The sequence below is a fragment of the Schistocerca gregaria genome, chromosome 6 (genome assembly GCF_023897955.1).
Source record: "Schistocerca gregaria isolate iqSchGreg1 chromosome 6, iqSchGreg1.2, whole genome shotgun sequence".
Taxonomy (NCBI): domain Eukaryota; kingdom Metazoa; phylum Arthropoda; class Insecta; order Orthoptera; family Acrididae; genus Schistocerca; species Schistocerca gregaria.
The window spans coordinates 381,147,661-381,172,085 of NC_064925.1; the positions used below are offsets into that span (position 1 = coordinate 381,147,661).

The 24,425-nt window shown below is 38.0% G+C and overlaps 1 protein-coding gene across 1 annotated transcript in view; it reads left to right on the top strand.

Annotated features, from left to right (window-relative positions):
* Nucleotides 1–24,425, top strand: part of LOC126278091 (protein numb) — a 213,394-nt gene that overhangs the window by 135,125 nt on the left and 53,844 nt on the right. The window contains 4 exon segments of the mRNA XM_049977934.1: nt 3,503–3,581; nt 3,584–3,691; nt 4,923–5,153; nt 12,340–12,372. Coding sequence (XP_049833891.1) covers nt 3,503–3,581; nt 3,584–3,691; nt 4,923–5,153; nt 12,340–12,372 — 451 coding nt within the window.

Genomic DNA, 24,425 nt, shown 5'->3' on the forward strand with positions numbered 1-24,425 from the left:
CACATTTTAAATTGCTGCTTCTGTGTACAGAATGCAATGGTACTTCATATTTACTGTCTTTAATTTTGCTTTTTATTATTTTTAAACAATGGAAAGTCCAGTACAGAATAACAACAGTATAATGGAAAGGATAGATTACAACTCACCACGTATAGGTGGTGTCGAGTGCCGCCCTCCCCCCCCCCCCCCCCCCTACACACACACACACACACACACACACACACACACACACACACACACACACACCACACACACACACAGAGAGAGAGAGAGAGAGAGAGAGAGAGAGAGAGAGAGAGAGAGAGAGAGAGCCGGGAATTTTAATGGCTCATTCCTCCTCCTCCCCCCCCCCCCCCCTCCCCCCCCATGTGTATTATTTATATGGGCTCACCATACAAAAATAAGGGACACAACATTACAAGGTGCATATAATTGCTTACATTTTCATCATTTGTTTTGTACATCATATAATGACAGGTGACATCTTACCTTAAGAATTACTTAGCTGTTTACTAATTATACTTTTAGCCTGTCACAAATAAGTAGTGTTTTACTAGACACGTCTATACCAACAACTCTGTGTATTAAGAGAATCTCAGTTGTGATTTGTGCATATTGTTTTGGTTACATATTCATCATGATCAGTCTTCTGCAAAAAGTCAGGTTTTCACATGGTAGTTCTTCAGGTCTGCATAATTTCCTCTTCCCTTGTCTATAATCTTGTATCTCCTTCTTCCTCTGTCTTCTTCCACAAACAAATCCTTTCGAAGCATCTGCTAGCAAGCACTCCCTTTCTCAATGAATGTCCCAATCCGTTCTTTTGCCTTATCTTAAACCTTCAGCAGACATCTTCTCTCACCAACTCTTTGCAATAATCTTTCATTACTCACTCTTTCCATCCAGTTTGTTCTCTCCATTCTCCTCCACACCCACATCTCAAATGCTTCAAACCGTTTTTCATATTAACATTATTAACCACATGTACAGTTTTGCTTGCACAGTACTACTTGACAAGAAGTTCCTTCTCCTCTGTCTTGGCAATCAAAAAGGGCGAAGTACAGAATTGCTGTGGGTGAGAATTCCTGATTGTTACCGTTATCTCGACTAAGTTTTCATTACGGAAAATCGGTGAGCGATGGTAAAGTCAGTTATCAATGAGTACAAGGTATGACCAGAACTAGAATATTGTACAAAAAATATACAGGCCAGCGATCTACCACGTCTATGCCAAATTTGGTGTTATACAAATTGATTGTTTAAGGAATTTTCTTTTCTGCAGGCTCATAACTGTTACACTGGAGTTCGTAGAACTAAGAAGCAACCCATTTTTCTTAGTCTTCCATTATCAAAATGTTAGAGTAATGCAATCGGCATTGTAAATAATGCTTGAATGAAGTACATCCTGTCCTTTTCTCACCGATGATGGCACTTGCTTTCTACTCCTGTTCAAAGTGCCATTGGTGCTTGTATCGCTCTTTTTGAGCTTGTTTGCCAACTTGAGAGAACTAAAGAAGCTCCTGATATAATATTTCTCCCCTTTTGTAAGTAAGGTTCCGTGGAACATAGCATAATATGTTCTCCCTGGCTAGTATCTGCATGTCTCATCTCATCTTTTCCCAAGCAAGGAAAACCATTCACAATATATCTGACATTAACATCTGTGAGCAGCCAATACTTCAATTTCATTTTCAGACAGGCCACTACGGTGATACCGATCCGTTATAGTTACCAGTCAAATTGTTGTAACGATATGACATATGCACAAAAACTGTACACGCAACATTGTATGAAATTCATCGTTGCTGACGAACAGAAGTAGTGAGAGAGAGAGAGAGAGAGAGAGAGAGAGAGAGAGAGAAATTCATTTCTGTGAGAAGCAGTTAATTGCCCACCATTGGGAATGAATGGTAAAAGTATAATTATCTTAAAATCTTTTAGTTACTGAGCAAAACCGATTGACCTCGACTGGGAATTGTAATGTTTAGGTCAAATCATAAAGGTAAAGATATAAGCAGGATGGGCAAAGGTGAGCACTGTTAACGCAATGTCTCGAGGAGAAAAATTGGTCATAACTAGTGGTAATGGTGAAACTGTTGTCATTGCATCTGTCACGGAGAAGTATAGGCACCATTAATTTTGTTAAATATTTGACCAGCTTATATGTTGGAGAGACAGTTCTGTATTTCACGCACACCAGCTGTCACTAGAACCATGAAGTTATGAAGGTGTTCACTGTTTATTAGCAGACTGCCAACATATTCAAAAGTTGACTGGTCTGTCTTCTGTATGTATTTTACTTATTAATCCTGGCAAGGTAATGACCATCAAGCCCACTTCTACATTTAACAAGGAATTCTACAAATTTTAAATTTGTTACTAATATCATGTTATTGGAAGACTAAACAACCTTTGTTGCCTTGGAGCAACTAGTCACAAATTCTGCTTTAGAATGTGTGTGTCAACAACTTGAATACAGACGCTGCCTTTGCTCTCAGTTATGTGTGCAAGCAGGCAGTTGATACTAAGAGACATAATATGAATATGTCGTGTATAATACGTGACAATGATCATGATTGGTGCTATGTAATTTCCAGACACACTGTTAGTACACAATCATTCATGTTTATATGATTGTGTTAAGACTTCGGCAGTCAGTAGCTATGACAGTGGTGTATTTTGTCAAAAAATATTGTGTTTTCATAAAGAATTGATGTGGCAAGTGCGCTAAGATTTAATACAAATAATCTGTCACAAAATTCTTTGTGCCTATAACATTTGTGAGGCTGTTCTTGACAGGATGACAGGAGAAGAAGTTGGAACTTTTACAGTATTTCACACACACCAGCTGTCAGTAGGACCATGAATTTATATGAAGGTTTTCATTGTTTATTAGCAGACTGCCAACATATTCAAAAGTTGACTATACTCTGTCGTTAGAAAACAGTCCTATCAAGTTTACACAAGGATAAAAGTATCTGCATACAGCTAATGTAGCAGCGTTTTAGATGGGAATACTCATATTGTGTTACCAGTGGAAGAATGCTGGTGGGAAGGCAGAAGTGATATAGGTGTACAAGGAGCCTACGACAAACCCTTGGACAGCTGAAGTACTACTTCAGAGGTAAGAACGAGAAGTGTTCTTCAGTATATTGTGTTGGTGAAGTGGCTTGAAGAGTTTAACGAAGGGGAAGATATAGAAGAGCACTGCTGTTACCTGCATGTAGAGTGAAATTGTTCTTTTAGTGGTGTGTGTGTGTGTGTGTGTGTGTGTGTGTGTGTGTGTGTGTGTGTGTGTGTGTGTAAGTAAGAGGGAGGGGAAGAGGGGGAGGAGAGAGGGTGGATTAGAGGGGGGGGGGGGGAGCAGTCATTGCTTTGCCTGTAGATGACCTCCCAAGAACTTGAAATGTTTAGTTTGTAAATAAGTTAGGAACGTATGTGGCTAGCAGCTAATACTTAAAAATATTTTGTTTCATAAACAATTCATAACTATATTTGGTTTTAGGGAGAACGGCTCAGTCATGCTGGTGGCTGTGCTTTTGCAGCTTGTTTGGAACGGAAACAGAAGAGAGATAAAGAATGTGGGTAACCATGACCTTTGATCCTAAGAACTCCACTTTCACACGTTCTGGAAGCTTTCGGCAAGCGTCATTAACAGAACGTCTCCAGGACCCTCAGGAACTGAAGCCCTCTGGTAAGTTAGTTTGTTGACCATTGTGATTGTGACTGTGTCATCTAAGAAACAGTCCGACTGAAAATCTGTAGATGCTAATCTTTGAATAGGCATTAATAAAAAGCAGCATTTTGGAGACATTGTCATCTGAAGTACTGATACAGATGTTCAGGAGCTGACTGTCACCTCGTATTTGTTTTGAGTGAGATACAGCATAGTGCCCTTTGTTTTGTAAATGTCATTGCCATTGTACGGAAGTATTGATTGAAAATGAATTGAGATGGACTTCAGACCACTTAACAACTTTTCGCAATATTATCTTAAATATAACTCACTTGCGCATTTTAATTTAATTGATAAGTTTGTCCAAATCTTTGAACAGATAAAGTTTGTGATGGGTGTGAATGAAGTAGGTGTGTAAGGTTTCTGGGAAGGAAGGGATAAAAAGGAAAAGAGGTAGCTTGTTCTAGGAGATTTATACAAGAATGGGGCTAGTAGATGTAGGTGAAGGTGGTTTCAGGTGAAGTTAGTCAATAGTTTTACTCCCTGCACAATGTGGTTAAAAAAAGATCTAATAGAATCCAAAGCGGAATCGGAGAACAGTGGAAGACTTCATTTTGGGGATGGGGCAGAGGCTTACTAATTGAATGTTACTCAGAACACTTTAAGGGAGATTGTAAAGAATTAGGACAATGACATACCAGGTAAACTAGAAAATTAAGGGGAAAAGTCTGTGTGAGCATTGAATGAAATAAATAAATATATAATTGATAATTTGAAGGTGGGTGTGATGTAAACTAACAATAAGAAAATGTCCCAAATTTGATTCATGTTATTAATTTTTAATATCTTTCTGCAATGTAACTATTGTGATGAACAGTATTATAGAAATCAGCTATTTTATGTCAGATAATTTGCAGTTCTCTTGCCTGTTGACAGTAACTAATGTTTGTCAGTAAGTCCTGAAGGAGGGAGAAGTGTGGAAGTTATACACTGCTGTTGTTTTCAGTCTACAGGATACACGTTACAATTTATAGGGATGGTTCAATTACATTGTTCTGCCATCTGTTTGTGTGTGGCCGGTCACAGCACTGTTAATGTAAGTTTACTGTCAGAAAGAGAAAGATGTAAAAAATTAAAGTTAATAAACAAAGAGATCAATCGATAACAGAGCTAGAGGCCAAACCTCTTTGTGTTGAGCCAAACTGTACTACAATCTTGTTAATTTCATTGTTGTTGTCTGTCTGTATAGAACCACCTCCAGTGCGTCCAGCATTTAACCCATATGCTATTGAAAGACCCCATGCTACCCCTTCGATGCTGCAGCGGCAAGGATCATTCCGTGGTTTTGGGCAGTTGGCTCAGTCATCACCTTTCAAGCGGCAAATGTCATTGCGTTACGGTGACCTCCCGTCGACGCTTGAAAGGCAGCGTTCTCTCAGTTTGGAAGGGTGTGATCTCCGCAGACCTCCCCCTGCTGCAGGTAGGAACTTGATTATCAGCTCCAACCAATAATTATGTGCACAAAAAATGTATTAAATTATTAAATTTTGTAAGGTTAGTGATGAAAAGAGGAGCAACAAGCCATTTACACCCATTTTTAATGAATGGGGTTGTTGTTGTTGTTGTTATGGGTGTCTTGTGTGAATGAAAATTACTAGGATATATTGGACTTTGATTATCAATTTTCTTGAGAATTATCTTTATTTTAAATTTTCTTGAGAGTTATTTTTATTTACTAGATTATGGCACACATTAAGAGAGAGTTTTTTTACCCAGGAGTGTCTGACTGAAAAACAATATTTCTAATTTGGCATTTTGATTGGAAAGAAGTTGGCTTGACATTGTTTCTTGACATTGCATAATTTTGTAAGCTACAAGGTATGAAACTTCCTGGCACATTAAAACTGTGTGTTGGACCGAGACTTGAACCCGGGTTATTTGCCTTTCACGGGCAAGTGCTCTACAGTATGATTACACACCTTTTGGTATCAACGTTGTTTGTTGTGTTAGCATTTGCTTTCCCCCCGCAAAAGGTTAAAACGGAGAACAGAAAAATATTTTAAGTTTCAGTATGTTAAGAATGGCCATGAGCAGTCAACTATTTTTAAAATAATACAAGGAATGATATAGCGTCTGTATTATTACTGTTCTAGTTCTTTCCACCCACAATTCCTGAACCATCACAGGTTGTCGCAGCAGGAATGGTCAATGTTCAGGGATGTTACAGGAATGATAATTCTAATTAAAAAAGCCTGGTAAACATGGGCTCTGAAATACATACCTTAAGAGCAATGAGCACTTGTACATCTTTGCTACTGTGCAACACACCTCTTCTACTGAACAAGTGCTCAAAGCTTTTAAAATATGCATTTTAGGGCCCATGTTGACTAAATGTCCCCCCCCCCCCCCCCCCCCCCCACCCACACACACACACACACACACACACACTCGCACATCTTCAAATGATCCTTCCTGTCATATCCTTGAATACTGACCATTCCCTCAGGGTACAATGTATAGCCTATATGCAGCAATGCTAATAAACCATTGACTAAACATAAGAGCTGTATTTCTATATCAACTAACAAAAAACTCTGGAAATAAACTTAGATGGATGTGGATATTTCCAGATGAAACTGACTGCTTGTTACAGATGCAAGCAAAAATGTCATGAATTCAGCATTCATAGATATGATTATTCATTCTTGTTCAGGAATCATACAATAAAAAAACAAAATTATGAAGTAAAACTCTGCAAGAGAATGCTTATAAGTAATGTCTCCAAATTTTTTATGTGAAAGCTCTAAAGGCTTTTCAAATAACACAAATGTTAGTAACATTCTATATTTTTATTCTTCATGCCCACATATTTGCAGCCCTCTGCCATGGTAGGTCTCAGAATTATAGCTAGTAACATGGTAGTGTGTAATATAACTACGTTTATCCAAGAGAAACAGCATGTTGTAAGAGAGTTTCGTATTTGAAGAGTTTGTCCACACATGGAGCACTCTCTCCTTCAGCAGGACTATACCAGACCACGCACGAGGCAGTGACATTTGAAAAACCTGATGACTTGAGTTCGTCATCAGTCATCCTCCATGTAGTCCCAACTTGGCCCGCCTGTTTCCAAAAGTTAAAGAGTACTGTCTAGGACTTCACTTTTACAGTGATGAAGTGGTGCAAGCAGAACTGAGGTAGTGGCTCCGTCAACAAAGCCAAACTTTCTTCATTGACGTTATCAATAAACTGGCCTCTCATTGGGAGAAATGTGTTTGGCCAGGGTGACCATGTTCAGAAATAATTGTGTGAGCATGAAGAATAAAGATGTAGAATGTTGTTAAGATTTGTTTTATGTAAAAAGATCTAGCAATTTACACATAAAAAGGAGTTGGCATTACTTTTTAGCACACACTCATAGTTTACAATATTAAAATAAACTTAGTTACCGTAACTAAGCCAACAAACAAAAAACATTTAATATTACCATACTGTATCTCATTGTAATGAAAATGGTATTCACCAAGGCTTTCAGATATCCAAAATTAATCCACAAAATAGCAGCTCAAATAGTCTTGTTATTTGTTGTAACTAAGGCATTTAATGTACATAGTTGACAATGTACACCACAGTGGAAAAACACACAGCAAAGAAACAGTATAAGGAGTAGGATATATTGTTACTAACTGTAAAGATGACCCACTGAGTTGCAGATGGGCACAATAGCTGCTAGTGTACTGCACACTAGTAGCTATTGGCCAAAGCTTTCCTCAGCAAAAGAAATCTGGCATCTCCGTTTGGGGCTCTGGTCAGAGCTGGTAGTAGCGGCAGTGGCAGCCAAGTGTGCTTGAGGTGTGTTTCCTTTTGTGAAGGTGTCTCTTTTCTTTGTTGAGGAACGCTGTGACCAGTAACTGCATGTGTAACTGTCTTTTCGTTGTACCTGTCTGCGACTCAATGGGTCATTTCTATGGTGAGTAGCAATCTATCCTATTCCTTAAATTGTTGTTATTCCAACCTGGAGTTTCAGTTGTTTGACAAAGTAGACATATGGACTCTGGGTTGTGCTTTCTATCTGCCATTTGTCAGCTTTTGTATTGCATTGTTCCAGGTGCATACTTTCATTTTTGTACTCACACAGTGTTCTGTATAGGTAAGGGTGCAATCAAGCTTGATTACCAGGTTAATCATGTTAGCACAGTGTAAGTGGCAAATATCCATAATGTATTTCATTAATTTCCTTCTTTGCCTCTGTGGCCCAAATTGAAAGTACACACTTGCGTTTCTTCGGAGTTGGACATTAGATGAGTGTTGTAATAAGTAGCTAAGCTCTTGAGTGCTACATTTAGTTTATTTTACTCCCCTTCAAAGTTTTATCGTGCATGGTGATGACTGCATCTTCTGCAGATATAAAAGATTAAGTGTCCTGTTTGATTGGCTGGTATTGGCATATGTATTAAACAGCAGTGGAGCAAGAACACTTCCTTGCAGATGGCTGTTTTTCTGTATCCACCATTGGCTCCTTTCTTGTTATGTGGACAACAAAGAATCATCTCTTTTGTAATAGACGCTGAATTAATTTTACCACTCGTTAATCCTTTATGATATTGTGTACTTTCGTTATCCATTTCTTGAGATTGATTGTATTGTAGGCTGCTACAAGATCAATGAAAGCCGTACCTGTGCCCTGCTTTTGTTCGTATCTATCTTCTGCGAGGTCCATTCAGTGTGTGTGTGTGTGTGTGTGTGTGTGTGTGTGTGTGTGTGTGTGTGTGTGTTTGGTGGTGTCATTGAATTATCATCGGATTGCCCAGGCACACCTGCCTCGCAAATGGGATGCTGGGGAAACAAGGTGACAGCACCATTTCATGTTTACAGCATAGTGGAGCAGTGGAGCATCGTCATATTTTTGTTAGCTGGAACGTTTGAAACCAATCAAAATTCACTGTCAGATGGCAGCAGAATGTTTGCTGATTATGAGAAAGTCCAGGCAGTTGAACACAAGTGTGCTAGTGGACAGATAAATTCAGATGGTGTAACAAATGTTGAAGATTTGCAAGGCCAGGATGTTCTGCCTGTGTAGTCACAGAGAACAGCATTGCGAGAGTTGATGCGTTAAGATAGGAAAACAGGCGTTTATGGTGAGTTTTGTGCACCAACAATGAACATTAGTGGTGGATGAGCTCACCATATTGTTCATGACATACTAATGTCCAAGAAAGTGTGTGTGAGTTGGGTTCCAAAACATTTTCTGTCAGAAGTGAAAGAAAGGCAAATGGACGTGTGCAGGCAAATGGATGTGTGCAGAGAACTTTTGCGGCGGTACAAGGCTGAAGGGGAGGCATTTCCTCACTGTGTTGTAACAGGAGATGAAAGCTGGGAGCATTTTTAATTTACTAAAAGCAGCTGTTAGTGGCTCAAGGTCTTCTGATGATGAGTCCAGACTGCAATTAGTAATTGGTTACCCAAACGCTCCCAAGAATTCTTTGCATGTGGAATTGAGAAGCTTATCCATTGCTGACATAAATGTGTAGAACTTGGGTGGAGGGGGGGGGACATTATGTTGACAAATAAATAGGTGTTGCATTCCATTCTTGTAATGGATTCTTTTAAAAAATCCAATTCTTTATTGAATGACCTGTTATATTTGTCTGAAATCAGAATATGACAACAGATTGACCTGCTGGAGTGAAAGCTAGCTGGTTCTCTAATAATGGTTCAATTAGCATAAATTGAAAAGGCTTTTTTTTGCTTGTTCTCTCTAATTTTTTTTATAAAGTTGGTAGTAATGCTATATTGCCTTGGTCTAATTAACCTAATGCTTCCATAGCTGTTAGCTGCCAACCATATGAAGGGTTTATCATAATTACTCGTAATTGTGGAAACTGACCTGGTTGAAAATGTGCAATAACAGAAGCAAAAATTTTCCAATGAACATGAGGTGTTTGCAGAATAATTGAGCGTTGACCTGTGAGCTGCCACTAATGTCATTGCCCTAGGTAGTACAAAAGTATTTGAAACGAAAAATTCTGGCATTGCCTCACCACGACGTGTTTTCAGTACAGTAGTGGGATTTATGAACAGATTGACGGGATGGCTATTGGCAGTCCTCTTAGTCCTGCTGTAGCTAACTTGTTTGTGAAGGTTTTTGAACAATGAGCGTTGCAGACGGCCAGTAAGAGACCTGCCAGATGGTATCACTATGTTGTTGACATTTTCGTAGTATGTACACAGGAGCAGAGGAGTTGGATGCATTCCTGACACATATAAACAGGATTAATCCGAAAATCCAATTTACTATGGAGACAGAGAGTAATGGGCAACTGAATTTCCTGGATGTGTTTGTGATTAAACTTTGGGCCATAAGGTGTATAGAAAGGCTACACATACTGATCGTTTTCCATAAAGATTCAAACCACCATTCTATACAGAAAACAGATGTAATAGAAACCTTGGTAGAAGAGGCATACAAAATTTGTGAACCTGTTTATTTAAAATATGAGATTGAGCATCTACAGTCGACTTTCGTGAAGAATGGCTATTCTACAAGGAGATAGATTGAGCACTTTGCTCTAGGCAGAGGATCAGGAGCAACGAGGAACAAGTCATCCAATGGCAAGGCTTTTCTCCTGTTTGTTAGTAAGGTCATATATAGCATTGGGAAAGTGTTGAGGAAGTATGGGTGGAAACTATTTTCAGACCCACCATAAAAATAAAAGAATATGTAAGATTGGCAAAAGATGCATGACATCCTTTGGCTACAGTGGGGAGTATATAAAATTCCTTGTAATTGACGGCAGGTTTATATCGGTACCACAAAGAGAAGTGTGAACACCCATCTTGTTAAACATAAGAGGATTTTCCACCTGGATCACATGGATAAATTAATCATAGCAAAACATGTTTGCCAGGAAGATAATCATGAAATAAAATTCAGCAAGACGTGCGTCGCGTCTAAAACCTCACCTTATAATGTGCTCATGTTTAGAGAGGTTATCGAGATTGATAAATACCGTAATAATTTTAACAGGAAAAAGGAGGGTGTTAAACTGGACAAAATTTGGATGTCAGCATTGCACCAGAAGCGTGACAATCAAGAATGTTGGCACTACCAAGACAGTCTCATAGCCAACACCACATGATGGACAGTGGCTTCCTCTGCGCTGCCTATATATTCAGCACTTCCTCGAGTTCTCTTTGCAGTTCGCCGCTGTACCTCGGAGGGTGTCTGCCGCAGTCAGAGACAAAATGTCAGGGAAGAGTTTTATACCTTGATCACAGAGTATCCTCCCACAAGTTTAAAGTGAAGACAAGACTGGCCGTGAAAGCTGACATTGTACGGAAAATTCACAATCGAGTCCCCGTTTAATATGATCCAAATTTCAATCATGGCCCATTATTGAGGAAATTGGTACGTGCATAATATGACGCCAGCACATTTTGCTGCCAGTGTTCAATGTCTTATGTGCCAATAGAGTTTAAGATGGATATGTTGAGCAGGGAATTAGGCTTGGCCACCATCACCACTTGATCGCAATCCAATAGATTTTTCTGTCTGGGGCCATATCGGAAGCAAGCAAAGTGTGCAGCACTCCCATCAATACAGTTGAGAAACTGAAGCAGTAGATTGTACAGTCATGTCAAGGTTTATGAAATGGTCCAGGGGTGTTTGAAAGAATTTGTAACTCGCTGAAGAGATAAATTCACTATTACATCAAAATGAAAGACTTCACTTTATAACACCTGCATTAACAGGTATGAATGTACGGTACTTACAGCATGTAACTTGCTGATGTGGTATTGTAGGTCTTATTAAAGTGAGCCCAATTATATGGGAATTTTATCAAAAAGTTTATATTTCAAACAGATTTCTACTGACGGGGGCACTATTTCAAATGTAGTCAGTGGCAGGTCATAACCACATGTTCATCTTGCAGCTGCATGGTTTGCAGGCCTTTGTTTACTGGAATGTTGGTGCTTTTACAATTGTAAACTTTCACCCATATCAGTTTTTTCTATTGACTATCACACTTCCTGTTTTGTTAGGTCCATTGCCTGCTGACAAATTTGAAATGTGACAATACAACAGTGTTACATATAAATATGGATGCTTAGCTAGTCATAAAACAGGAAATGGACTTGATTTTCTGAAAAGTGTACGCCTATCAAATCTCATCTGTTATGTTTTATTAATAATTTGTGTCGTCTACTATTCCACTTCATTTTTTATGGTGCTAGGTGTTGGTCCAATCATTAAAAAATACATCTTCTCTGATATGCTATTTCGTCTGTCTCAGGATGGGAGAGTGTCCATGGTTTCTGAAGTATAAGATTAAATCAAATTTTCATGTATGAATCAATTTATTAATGTTATAAGTGGACACTTTCTTTCTCTTAATCTGGTACAGCCAGTAAATACAGTTGTCCCTAATCTTGAGCTACAAAGGATGCCCAAAGTGCTTGATAATGTTCTCTGTATGTTCTATTTCTTCTAGGTGTCTGTCAGTTGCTTTTTATTTCAGGTGATAGGTATTGCACTTTGTCCATATTTTGAAAGTTTTTGCTGTGTATTCGGTTATGGTATGTTTCAATTACAAATACTTACTTTCACTTTCATGCTGTTCTTTTATGTAATTTATAAAATTTATTTGTTGATCATCTTTGTTTTCAAGTGCTAACCAGTGGCTTGAGAGGTAAAAATTCTGGTAAATAGGCTTTTGTTTTTTTTGCATGTACATTTTATATACATCAGCACAGATATGCACATATTTTGTTCTAAATTTAGCATCTAAAATCTTTGCTGTCATACACTAGTGTAATTTAACATGCACCATCCTCACACGTATGGTTTCCATTTGACAGCATTATGTTTTGTCTATGGATACCATTAGATTTGTTATTGAGCAGTGAGCTATTTGCCCTTGACAGAACTGAAGAAATGGCTTTCATACTTCATAGCTGTGACAAGAACAGTTTGTAAGTATGACAGTGGAAGCCTCCATCCTCTGCTGAATAAAATTAGAGCACACATTGTCAGATAACACCCACACTACGAACAAGCAGGAAGAAGCATCATTTAGAGAGAGGTGTAAAATGTAGAAACTTTTTCACACCTGGTGAATGTGAGAAGCTAGTTAATGTAGTTCTGAATGTAGATATCTCAGACCTATTAAGTTCATTAGTCTCTTGATACCATTAATTAAGTTTTCTCTTTCCTTACTAAAAAGTTTGGCTCACAGACAAAGCAACAGACAGAAATCTTTTTAAAAGCTGTGTTACTGTCAAGGTGATACATACAGGGTTATTCTAAATGATGGACCCATTTTCAAAAATTCTTATGTATTACAGTACAAATCCAAAATGAACAAGCTTTATACCAATGAGAAGAGGAAGTTTAGTTTTTGGCAGGCGGTGGTGGGTGGGTGGTGATGGTTTCAGAAGTGGCCGGTGAAGTTCATGCAGCAATAAGGCAATCATTCCATTTCAGTGTCAGTTGTGGTCAGTTGTGAGGGAGATAGCAACAGTAGAGCATAAGGTTTTCTGTGTTCTTGAGTTTGTGAAAAGTGAGTTGCAAAATGCAGTGCAGTGGGCATTTCAAACCAAATTCGGTATTCAACCACCAACTTGCAATAGCCATTGGTTAGAGCAATTTGAACTGACTGGCTGTGTGTGCAAAGGAAAAAGCACAGGCTGAGTGCATGTGTAAGAGGATGATGTCCGATGGACTCAAGAAAGTTTTGTGCGTGGCCCCAGTATGTCTACCAATAGAGCCAGCCAACTGTATGGAAAGTTCTGAGGCAGTGGTTGCTGTACCAGCCCTAATGATTACAACTTGTGCAGGCTCTCAACCCCAATGACAAAGAGAAGCGTCTCACATTTTGTGGTTATGTGCTAGCAAAGGTGGAGGATGACACATTTCTACAGTGTGTACTTTTTAGTGATTACGTGACATTCCACCATAATGGAAAAGTCAACACAATGTTCGCGTATGGGATTTAGAAAATCCACATTCACCATTGCAACACGAAAGGGACTCACCTAAGATCAGTGTGTTCTGTGCCATAACCTGTACAAAGGTTTGTGGATTATTTTTCGTTGCGGAGAGACTGTAATGGGAATCACATACCCGGAAATGTTAGAATAGTGGCTGCCCCCTCAAGTTATGGAAGATTCCCAGGACTTCATTTTCCAACAGGAATGAGCTCTGCCCCATTGGCACCATGGTGTACAGGGCTTTTTGAATGACTCCCTTCCTCAGCACTGGATCGGTCGCAGGGGACTTGAGGACCTGGCTCTGCACTGCTAGCCACAAAGCTCTCCTGGTCTCTCACTTTTTGACTTTTTGTTATGGGGTTATGTGAAGGAACCTGTTTACGTCCTATCTCTTTCAACCACTCTGAACAATCTGCAGAACCGGATCACTGCTGCCGTGCACTCAGTAACAGCAGATACGTTTTCGAGTGTGTGGGATGAGTTTGGCTACCGCGTCGATGTTTGCCATGCAGCCAGTGGTGGCCATATTGGAAATTTATAACGTTTATAAATTTCTTGTTACTAAATTATTATTGAAAACTAATTTTTTTATTAAATTGATATCAAACATGGTGAAAAAAAAACACTTTGAAACTTCCTCTTTTCATTGGTATAAAACTTATTCATTTTGGATTTCTACTTGAATAAATAGAAAGTTTTGAAAATGGGTCCATCATTTAGAAGAACCCTGTATATTTCTGTGAAAACATTTTGAACTCATGAAAAAAATGCAAAGTTTGCCATAACTCCTATCCCACTTTAAACTGAAGATACTCCGCAACTAATTGATGAAACTGTTTATCTGGTTGAAGGAAGGAAGGAAGGAAAAAAGGAAGGAAAGCACATTCCATTCTTGCGTTGCTGTAACCAGACTATTGCTTGATGATCAGAATGTTGTAGGAAAATATGTAATGCTGCCGTACACCAGGTGTACCTATTTTTATTCAGTGAATTTTCACATTATGAAACTACAGTGTGTGATCTATTTGAAATACACTTTTTTGTACACAAATATTTTCATCACATGGGGTAGATACATTACAGTTAACTGATTTCCACTCTAATGAGTTGTTATCAGAGCTAGAAATCTACAAGACAAACATGCACCCATCTGCTAGGCATTACTGTTACTCTGTTCATTTTATTGTTAGAACTTATTATTATAATAACTCTTCTAACATTCTACACATCAACAGTAACATCTGATGGTCTGTCAAAATAAAGAGGCGTCTGGTCGGCGTTGCCTATGTGGTATAGAAAATAGTCATGCTGTATCCTTAGATTGATTTATGACACTGATGTGCAATTTTCGTCAAATGCCAAGAGAAGTTGCTGAGCTAGCCTTTAGCCTCACGACATAAGTCTTGCCCTCTTCATTATCCTCTTCATGTACCTGCCAATACTTGCTTTGAATTCTGTGACACGTGCAGTTGGAAATTTCCTGTTCATCTTCAGCACTTTCATTTGGGTAATTTCTTTAGTTATCAGGAATTTTTCATGGTGTTTCTCTTGTACATAGTGAACAACTTGCTGCTTCAATGCGTGAAACCTGCCCAGCTTTGGTCAACTGAAAGTTTGAAATGTAGAGCTGGCATTCTTTAATTTGTATGTTACCTTTACGCCATCTGTGACCATTCGCTTCTGTGACACCATTTTTTTTTTTTCTCAATACTGCTCTGTTATGTATGGTCTATGCTTCCTGAGTCGCTATTAATTTAAAATAAATGTTGTACAGTCTGTGTGAACCAATTGCAGGATACAGAGGAATAATGACCAAAGTCCAGTTTGCAAGATTCTTAGAAAATTTTAACTTTGAGGACTGTTATCAGGTTTCAATTAGAAATAATTTGTAGATTTGTTGTTTACTTTTTGTATTGTGGCATAATAACTATTTACAATAGTGCAATACAACAATGAAAAACTTGTCAATACGATAATACACAAAATTTGCAAAGTAACAGAATTTAAAAGATTAGCAACCACTATTTATTTTAGAATATTATTGCCACTGTATCACTTTCATACTTCAAACACAGGTTAAATTCAATGAAACAATCTTTCATCATGAGATAATTAAAGGTCTACTTGCAGTAATGCAATAAAACAGAGTGAGTCTGATGCTACTGTAGATTGACGCAGTTTAATATATGACATGCCAGTTTGAGAGCTTTTATTTCTGATGAAGGTACTCATAGCAGTACTGAAACCTTTGACAGAAGACTCCCCTTTTTGCAACCGAGGGCTGCTGTTACTGGTAAACTATATGTTAATGCAATAATGCACAGAATGGCTTCTGCAAGGTAAAAATTATTGTCAGCCCTTACAATATCTGAAATTAATTTAAGAGCATAGAAACTACTGTTAGGGGTTTGTTTATAATGTGCCAGTTTTTTCTAAAGATATTCAGCTTTATGTATGGCACAAGTTGTTATTAAATAACGCAAAACGATAATATTACGAGGGTCAGTCAAAAAGTAATGCCTCCTATTTTTTTTCTACATTTAATTGTCAGGAAATTTAAATGCCATTACATAGGTTGAAAACCACAACATTGAGGATCATTTTGTCATTTTTCAATTTAATCTCCGCCCATCTCTATAGTTTTGGTCCATCTTTGAACAAGGGCATGTATCCCAGCACGGTAAAAATCACAACTCTGCTTCCTAAGCCATTGACACACGGATGTTTTGACGGCCTCCTCATCTTCAAAATGAATCCCGCGATGAGCTTCTTTTAGTGGCCCGAACAGATGGAAGTCTGATGGTGCCAGGTCAGGGCTGTATGGGGGATGAGGCAAAACTTCCCATCCAATTTTGACAATCTCGTCAGAGGTGTGACGACTGGTGTGTGGTCTTGCATTGTCATGCAAAAGAACAACATCTGCCATTGATTTTGTTGGGCGAACTCGCTGAAGACGTGCTTTAAGTTTTTTGAGGGTTGTGACGTATTGAACAGAATTTATTGTGCATCCCTGCTCCAAAAAATCAACCAGAATCACACCCTCTGTATCCCAGAAAACTGTTGCCATAACTTTCCCTGCCGATCGCACAGTTTTGAATTTTTTCTTCCTCGGCGAGCTTGTGTGACGCCACTCCATTGACTGCCTCTTTGATTCGGGTTCAAAAAAATGCACCCATGTTTCGTCCCCGGTCACAATTTTTTTCAAAAACTCATCTCCCTCCAAACGGAAGCGCTGCAAGTGTTGGGAGGCTATTGTTTTCCTTGCCTCTTTATTCTGATCGGTTAACATTCTTGGAACCCACCGTGCACAAACTTTTGAGTACCCCAATTGTTTAATAATCGTGATCACACTGCCTTTACTAAGAGAAATAATGCGACACACTTCATCTGCAGTCACCCGACGGTCACCACGAATGATGTCATCAACTTGCTGAATGTTGTGTGGAGTCACTGCACTCACCAGCCTGCCGCTCCGCTTTTCGTCAGTCAACGGTGTTTGCCCTTCAGCTTTCTTACGACGACGAACCCATCGTCTAACAGTGCTGACATCCACTGTCACAACACCATACACCTTCTTCAGTCTTTCATGAATGCGTATGGGCGTTTCACCTTCTGCATTCAAGAATTCAATCACACAACGCTGTCTCAAACGAACATCGATGTCGGCCATCTTACAAAGTTCTGCTGTGCTGCCACCTGTTGACACAGAAAGTTACTACTGCAGTGGATTGCAGAAGAAGGTTTGAGGAATGGCGCCAAATTCAAATTTTTCACTTAACTTAATTTTTTTAAGTAGAAAAAAAATGGGAGGCATTACTTTTTGACCGACCCTCGTAATTAGTGCCAGCATATAAGTAGGTGAAAAAATGTGTAAGTCTGAACTGAAATATAGAAGTTCTTCTGGGCCATAAAACTACTTTAAAATGTGCAAATAGTCATATTTTATTTTTAGGGATGCCAAGAAGTAGTAGGTGACTTTGTAGATGTAGGGCCTTATCCTTTAATTCTTGAAGTTTAGGAGCATCAATGATCTTGTAGGTTTCATATGGACCAAAGTATGACCTTCGCAGAAGGGCTGGTTCATCATTGCACACCACGAAGAACTGAGAGATGGTTCTTTAAGTAAAAGGACATTTCTTGTCGTCTCAGAAATCGTCTTCACTGAAGAAATAAGTTTTGTTTACAGTTCACTACAACAGAGGGTTTTTGAAGTCTTCTTGAATTCTCAATTACTTGACACCAGTCATTTGATGTCTTGCATATTGTCTTTATATTTACCAGGCTCATATTTTTGTTACTTTCAAGATAGGAATGACCCTCCACTGGAAAAATTATTTGGGTGCAGTCAAACCATCCTTTAATGTGCTCCAAGAAAAGACAAACGTAACACACTGTAGTTCTTGTTCTGTCCTGAGCAAGAATTGCAGAATACACTGAGTTCACATACACTGCTGGGTATGAGTTCAGTACAGTAATGCTACGGAACAAACTTTATATGAACAGTTTGAAATGGTTTGATCGTTGGGGTAGTAAACACATTTCTCTGTAGCAAGGCAGTGTGTATTAAATGTTAAATGATACCAGATGTTGCTAGGAAACCTCACTTTCTGAGATATTGGGAAGTGGGAGATTTTTCTGGTAATCCATCATAATTGCAACTCTGTTTTGATTTTTCTATATGTACGCTGTCCAGTCTGCTATATTTAATAAAACTTTGTCATCCTTTCTTTTGTGCTGTTCATTTCAAGCAGATAACAATTTTCTTTTCTTAATCAGGTCCTCCAGAGAAGTCTTGTTGTGACTGCTAGCTATTGTTTATCAACTTGAGCAACATCGGCTTGAAATTTATCACATGCGCTTATCAGATAAATAGTTTCTTACTATTATACCAGCTGTAATAGGCAGAATGCTCTTCAAGTGATTGTTTATGTTCATGAGCTTTTGACTATTGTTTCACATTTAAGTTCCTGTGGTCTATTACCATGTTTAACCTTGGTCTTGAAAAGTGCTTTCCTGGTAGGTAGGGAACATTTCAATGTGATGAGGTGTCTATTTGTAATGCCATGGATTGATAAAGTGCTGCCTGACCAACTGTTATTTCAGCTGTCTTTCCGTCCCTTACCACCCGAACTTAATACCTGAAGTCACGATACTGTGTTTCATCAGAACTCTTTTTTGGCCTCCTGCATAATATAGGCTTCACAGTGATTAGACAGTGTAGATGTGCATTTTGTATTGTAGGATACTATGTCAGTACACTCTTTAATCAATTCATTTCTTTCTGTGGTAGCTGTTTTTACAGAATATGTCATGTGTGAACACTATAGTCATCACCGCATTTTGAATGCACGTTGAAGCCTCTTAAACTCGCCCATGAACTTTCATGTTCTTCGATTGATTCCAGGTTTTGCAGTAGAATTTTTATCACAATTACTGCTTGACAGTGTGGAAATTTTCAAACAGTGTCTCAATGCACAACTACAACACAACTAACAGTGCACTAACAATGTTACTTAAAGACTGTTTACAACAGTGAAAAACAATAATGAATAAGTAATACCTGAATGTGTGGACTAGCATCACACTTCCAAAGGAACAGTGTGACTATGATCATTCTTAAAAAGTACACAACTACTTGGACCTGAATTATGTGGACATTGGTCATTTCTCCAAAGTTAAAGTTTCCAAGATCTTGTTTTGTGCTATAATATGGCAGTGAAAACTAAAATTTGCTCTGGGATAGACTTTGATCATTATTCCCATATATCATTCAATTGTGAACCACAAACTATTTGCATCAATTTGTGATTGTTACAATTTACAGTTCCTATAGTGCTAATAATACAGGGTGTTCCATAAAGGGATTCACATGGTTTGTACTTCAATCACTCAAACAAAAATGACAAAAACAACAAAGTTTTATTTACGTAGATGATCACAATGTTATGATGCTTTACTGTTGAAGATGTTCAAAGCCTCCTGCAGCAGCAACTATACAGTGTCTGCAGTGTTGTGGAACAGATTGACACATGGTTTATGGTTGCCATTGGAAGGGATTCACTGGCGGTCACAGTTGCCTCTCTCATATCATCCAGCTTACATACAGTTCGTTCCTGCAACATGGTTGGGTACTTAACACCCATCACTGTTCTAAAAAAAGAATGTCCTTGAAGTCCACTGACAGACGTGCCACACCACATTGATATGAAATGAAATGTCGTGTGACGAGGGCCTCCCGTCGGGTAGAAACCCGACAAGATTAACAGTTTGTTCTTCGGTAACATGAGGATTATCTCTTGTTCAGTACACACAGTTATGAGACAAAACCGTGACATCAGTCAGCTGTTAAGTATCGCAGATCCATTCAGAAAATTCGAAGTGCCAATCTGGATTGTCCTCCTCCATCACTTGAAGGAACCTAGGAATGTAGCGTTTATATTATAACTTAGTTTAAACTGTGGAGAACGCTTGATTTGCGTACACCTGATAGACGTGCAGTTTGTGCATTGGTCTTCCTTGAGGATCTTGCATGAGGTTGTAGCACTGTGTCATCTGCTACTGCTTTCTTCTTGCCACACTGTCTCTTCTTCACATCACACATAATTACTTCCGTCTCAAATTTATCATATAATTTTGTTGTTGTTACACACGATGGTAGTGCAGTATCAAATTCTGCCTACCATTGTCTCAGCACTTGTTTCAAGTTCTCACATTTAAAAAATAACTGTTTAAAAATCCACTTTCTTTGTTGCAAGGACAAGTTTCCAGTCATCTTGTTATTTACATATAGTTGCTGGCAACTTAAAAGAATTGCTACACACATTAGTCAGGAGACCACCTTATAATCACAGTTAGGTCAGGTTACTAAAATTCAAAAAGTGTAAATCTGTTTGCCAGACACCCTGTATAAGCAAACTGAGTTACAATATATTATTAATTTCATACGGATAGTTCTTTTTGGACACAATGTGGTTGTGAAGGAGTTCATACTGCGTGATGTATTTCAGATGGGAAGGGAAACCATTTTATGGGTTTGTGCAATGACATGACTCAGCTGGAATGATATTATCTGCAAAATTAGGTTTACAGAAAATGTCAGAGCCGATTTTGTTCTTAAGTAACCTTAGTTTCAAATCCATTAAGTTCTGTATTTTCATTTTGTGTTTCGTATTTGAAATTAATTTTCTCATGGTAGTTGTTAAAAGCATGGAACATTTCTTTTAGATCTTGGTTACTGCTATTAAACACTAAGTTGTATGTTGTCTACGTGATAAGCAACAGTCTTCAAAACAGGATTACTCTTGAAAAATGTTTCTTCTAAGGTATTTATCAAAATATCTGCTAGTAAAATTCCAGCTTAGTGTACATCCCATAGCTAAGCCGACTGGCTGCTCCTATAGTTTCCCATTGAACTAAAAATCGCTGTAATTCAACACTGCCTGTAATAAACTCAATAGTTCCGATACTTGTTCTGTTAATTTTTTATGTCTCTGGATATTATTTTCAGTAATTTTGAGAGTGAAATCTAGTGGAATATTAGTATACCAACTGACAAAAAAAGTCAATGGAAATCATCTGAGAGGAAGGGGCACACTCTGTCGTATTTACGAAGGTTGACTGAAAAGTAATGCCTTCACCTTTGTAACTGTTCAACAGTTCGCAGTATTGCTATGCAGCAGGTACTGACTTGTTCCCTAGCCTCTTCTCTACAGCTCCAGTTGGCGAGAAGCCTTAACATGGAACGATTGTGTTGTTCAGTGTAAAGTATGGAACCCTGCACAGGCGGTCGGTCAAGGCGATTTAAGTAACATGCAGTCATTAAATTCTTGACAGCAGAATATGTCATCCCAAAGGAGATTCATCCGAGAATGAAAAATGTTTATGGCGATTGTGTTGATGTGAGTACTGTGCGTCATTGGGCGAGTAAGTTTAAAGATGTTGAGGTGGGAACATCTGACCTGTGTGACAAACAAAGAGTAGGACTTCCTGCGACAGCAACCACGGAGTTTCACAAGCAAAATGTTGTCAGTTTGATTCTGAACTATCGTCACATCACTCAAAGAGAAATTGCAAGCACAGTCCACGGCTAACAAGGCTCTGAAAGGAAAAGGGAAATGTTTTCCTGCAGCATGACAATGCCAAATCACGCAATTCACATGCCATCACAGCAGAACTTCAGAGACAATCTCACCACCGTATTGCATCCTCCATACAGTCCAGATTTAGCACCGTCTGACTTCCATCTGTTCCCGATAATGAAAGATGATCTACTGGGACATCATTGTGCTTCTGATGAAGACAGTGAGAGAACTATGAGACTGGTTGCAGAACAGTCTGTTGACTTGTTCCGTGACGGCTTCAGAAAACTTGTTCATCGTTGACAGAAATTTATCCAATTGGCTGGTGATTATGTGGAAAAGTGAATATTGGTAATTAAAGATCATATTCTAAGGACTATTTCTGTGGTTGATTTATTAAAATATTCCCATACAAACTCAGTTAATGAAGGCGAAGGCATTACTTTTCATTCAACCCTCGTATCTTAGTTATTAAATGAGCACTGTTTTTAATGGAAAAACTGTTTTGAAATACGGAAACTGCTTTGATTTCACTGTGCAAAAATCTTGCTTGTTTATGACAGTTCATCTCATTGACAGTCAGGAGAATCGATTGGTTTTCTTTTTGAGTGAGGGGGGGGCACATTGGTTAACTTGTTTAGGTAGTCACTGTTTCGCTGTGAAGAAGAGTTTTTGCAAACGTCAAAACCATGGGAATGAGGCTTTAATAAACCTTCCATTTTGCAACTCAGTGGCTATTTACTATTTCTATGAGAAGACAGTGTAAAAATGTTGGTCTCAGTAGCAATAGTTAATCTGCAAATGTAGGATGACCCTGTATTTTTTGAATGACATAAAAAAAAACTTTTCCTGTAATCGAGTAATTCAGTAAATTGTGAAAAATAAAGATTATGTTATGGTTATTTAAACTTAATCGAGCAAGCTCACACACCCTCTTATGAAGATAACTACTCCAGTTTTAAAGAAAAATGCAGGAACAGCTTGGCCATTGGTTTTAAGTGACCGTAGTTAGTTCGTGGTGATGACTTGACTTGCTACATCTGTAAATAGATATTAGGTGTATTTTTATTCTTTTTCCTTAGCTTGCACTTTTGAATATTTTTATAACTGTTTATAGTAATAGTAATTTTATATTTTTGTCTTATATGGATTTTTAGTTCTGATGGTGATTGAAAACCAGTCAATTGTGGTGTGTCTACTAAACGCGGACCACACGTTGGTGATTAAAAGAACCAACATTTAATGTTCATAAACTATGTAAAGCACAGTTTAAACAGGCATATGCAGTTCAAGCACAAAAAAGTATGTTATAAATTCTTTTTTAGACGACACATGAACAAGATAAAATTATTAAAACGCATTCGCGCACGCGCCCACACACACACACACACACACACACACACACACACACACACACACACACGCACACACACGCACGCACGCACGCCTATATCAGTAGTTCTTTTAGTCATCTTGTCTTCTATTTTTCTCAGTTTCATTTAGAAAGTTGTACTTTAATTTTCGTCGTTTTACTTACAGAGTGAGGTCCCCAGCCATGGGATTGACTTTCTGACACCATCTATATGGTTTAATGTTATATGGCTATTTAGTTATATGGTTATTTAGATTAGGATCCCAGGTATCACACACAGCAGCCCTTCACCCTAAGTGGCCCTTTTTGCAGTGTGTTTTTTAAGTAAAAATGGGGAAGGGAACTTTGTGTGACACTCAGTAGCCCTACAAAAGTACAAATGGATTCTGATCTCGTCAGGTGTAGTAATTTTGTTCTATTTTGAAATCTTTATCAAAATTACTTTGATCATCATTTTTATACAATTAATTGATTTAAATGTAATTTTTTATTTCTGTGCCTTTGTGAGCCATTTTAATCGTAATATCAACTTCTTTATTTGCTCTCAAGTTTCTTCCTATATTTTTTTCCCACCTGAAATCTTTGTTCGTGTGTTTTTAATTAATTTTATGTATTAATTTTAACTTAATTCCTTTTGTAAGTCGCGTGTGCGCGAGCGTTTGTCTACATTATTGTGTTCGTTATGTCTGTTTGTTTGAATTTTGTGATGCTTATAAACCGTTCCTTCATTTAAATCTTCATTTGCTTTATTTTGCCCACAGTACAATCTGTGTTATTTTGTCCAAAGTGCAGTAGATATTTAGGTTATGTTTTAAATATTTATGAGTATTGCAGTGTAAAAAAAATAGTGCATATGCTAACCATAAAAACATTTTTCTTACCACTGCATAGTTAACATAAACAGATTATTTGGGTTTTTGTTTCCCAACTGATTGATCAGAATTTTTAGATAACTGAATACAATAATTAAACTCATATTCACAAAAATTCTGATTGGAGAAACAATGTGCAAAGAAAAAAATGGAAAGAATTCATACAGTGATTGAAATAACATGACAATGGAATAGAAATATAAAATTATGCTTAAACCAATTAATTGAACAGAACTAATGATTAAAGTTGTTTCAATAAAGATTTAAAAATAAAAAAAGATGCTGCATCTGATAACCTCTTATATGTGAAATTACTATTCGATCCTTCACACCATGAAACCAAATTAAGTGATACAACTTTTTTTAAGGTTATTGAGCATTATGCTAACTTCCAAAATATGTTTAGTCAGTTACTCGCAATCATGGGCCCACTGTGGTGATTG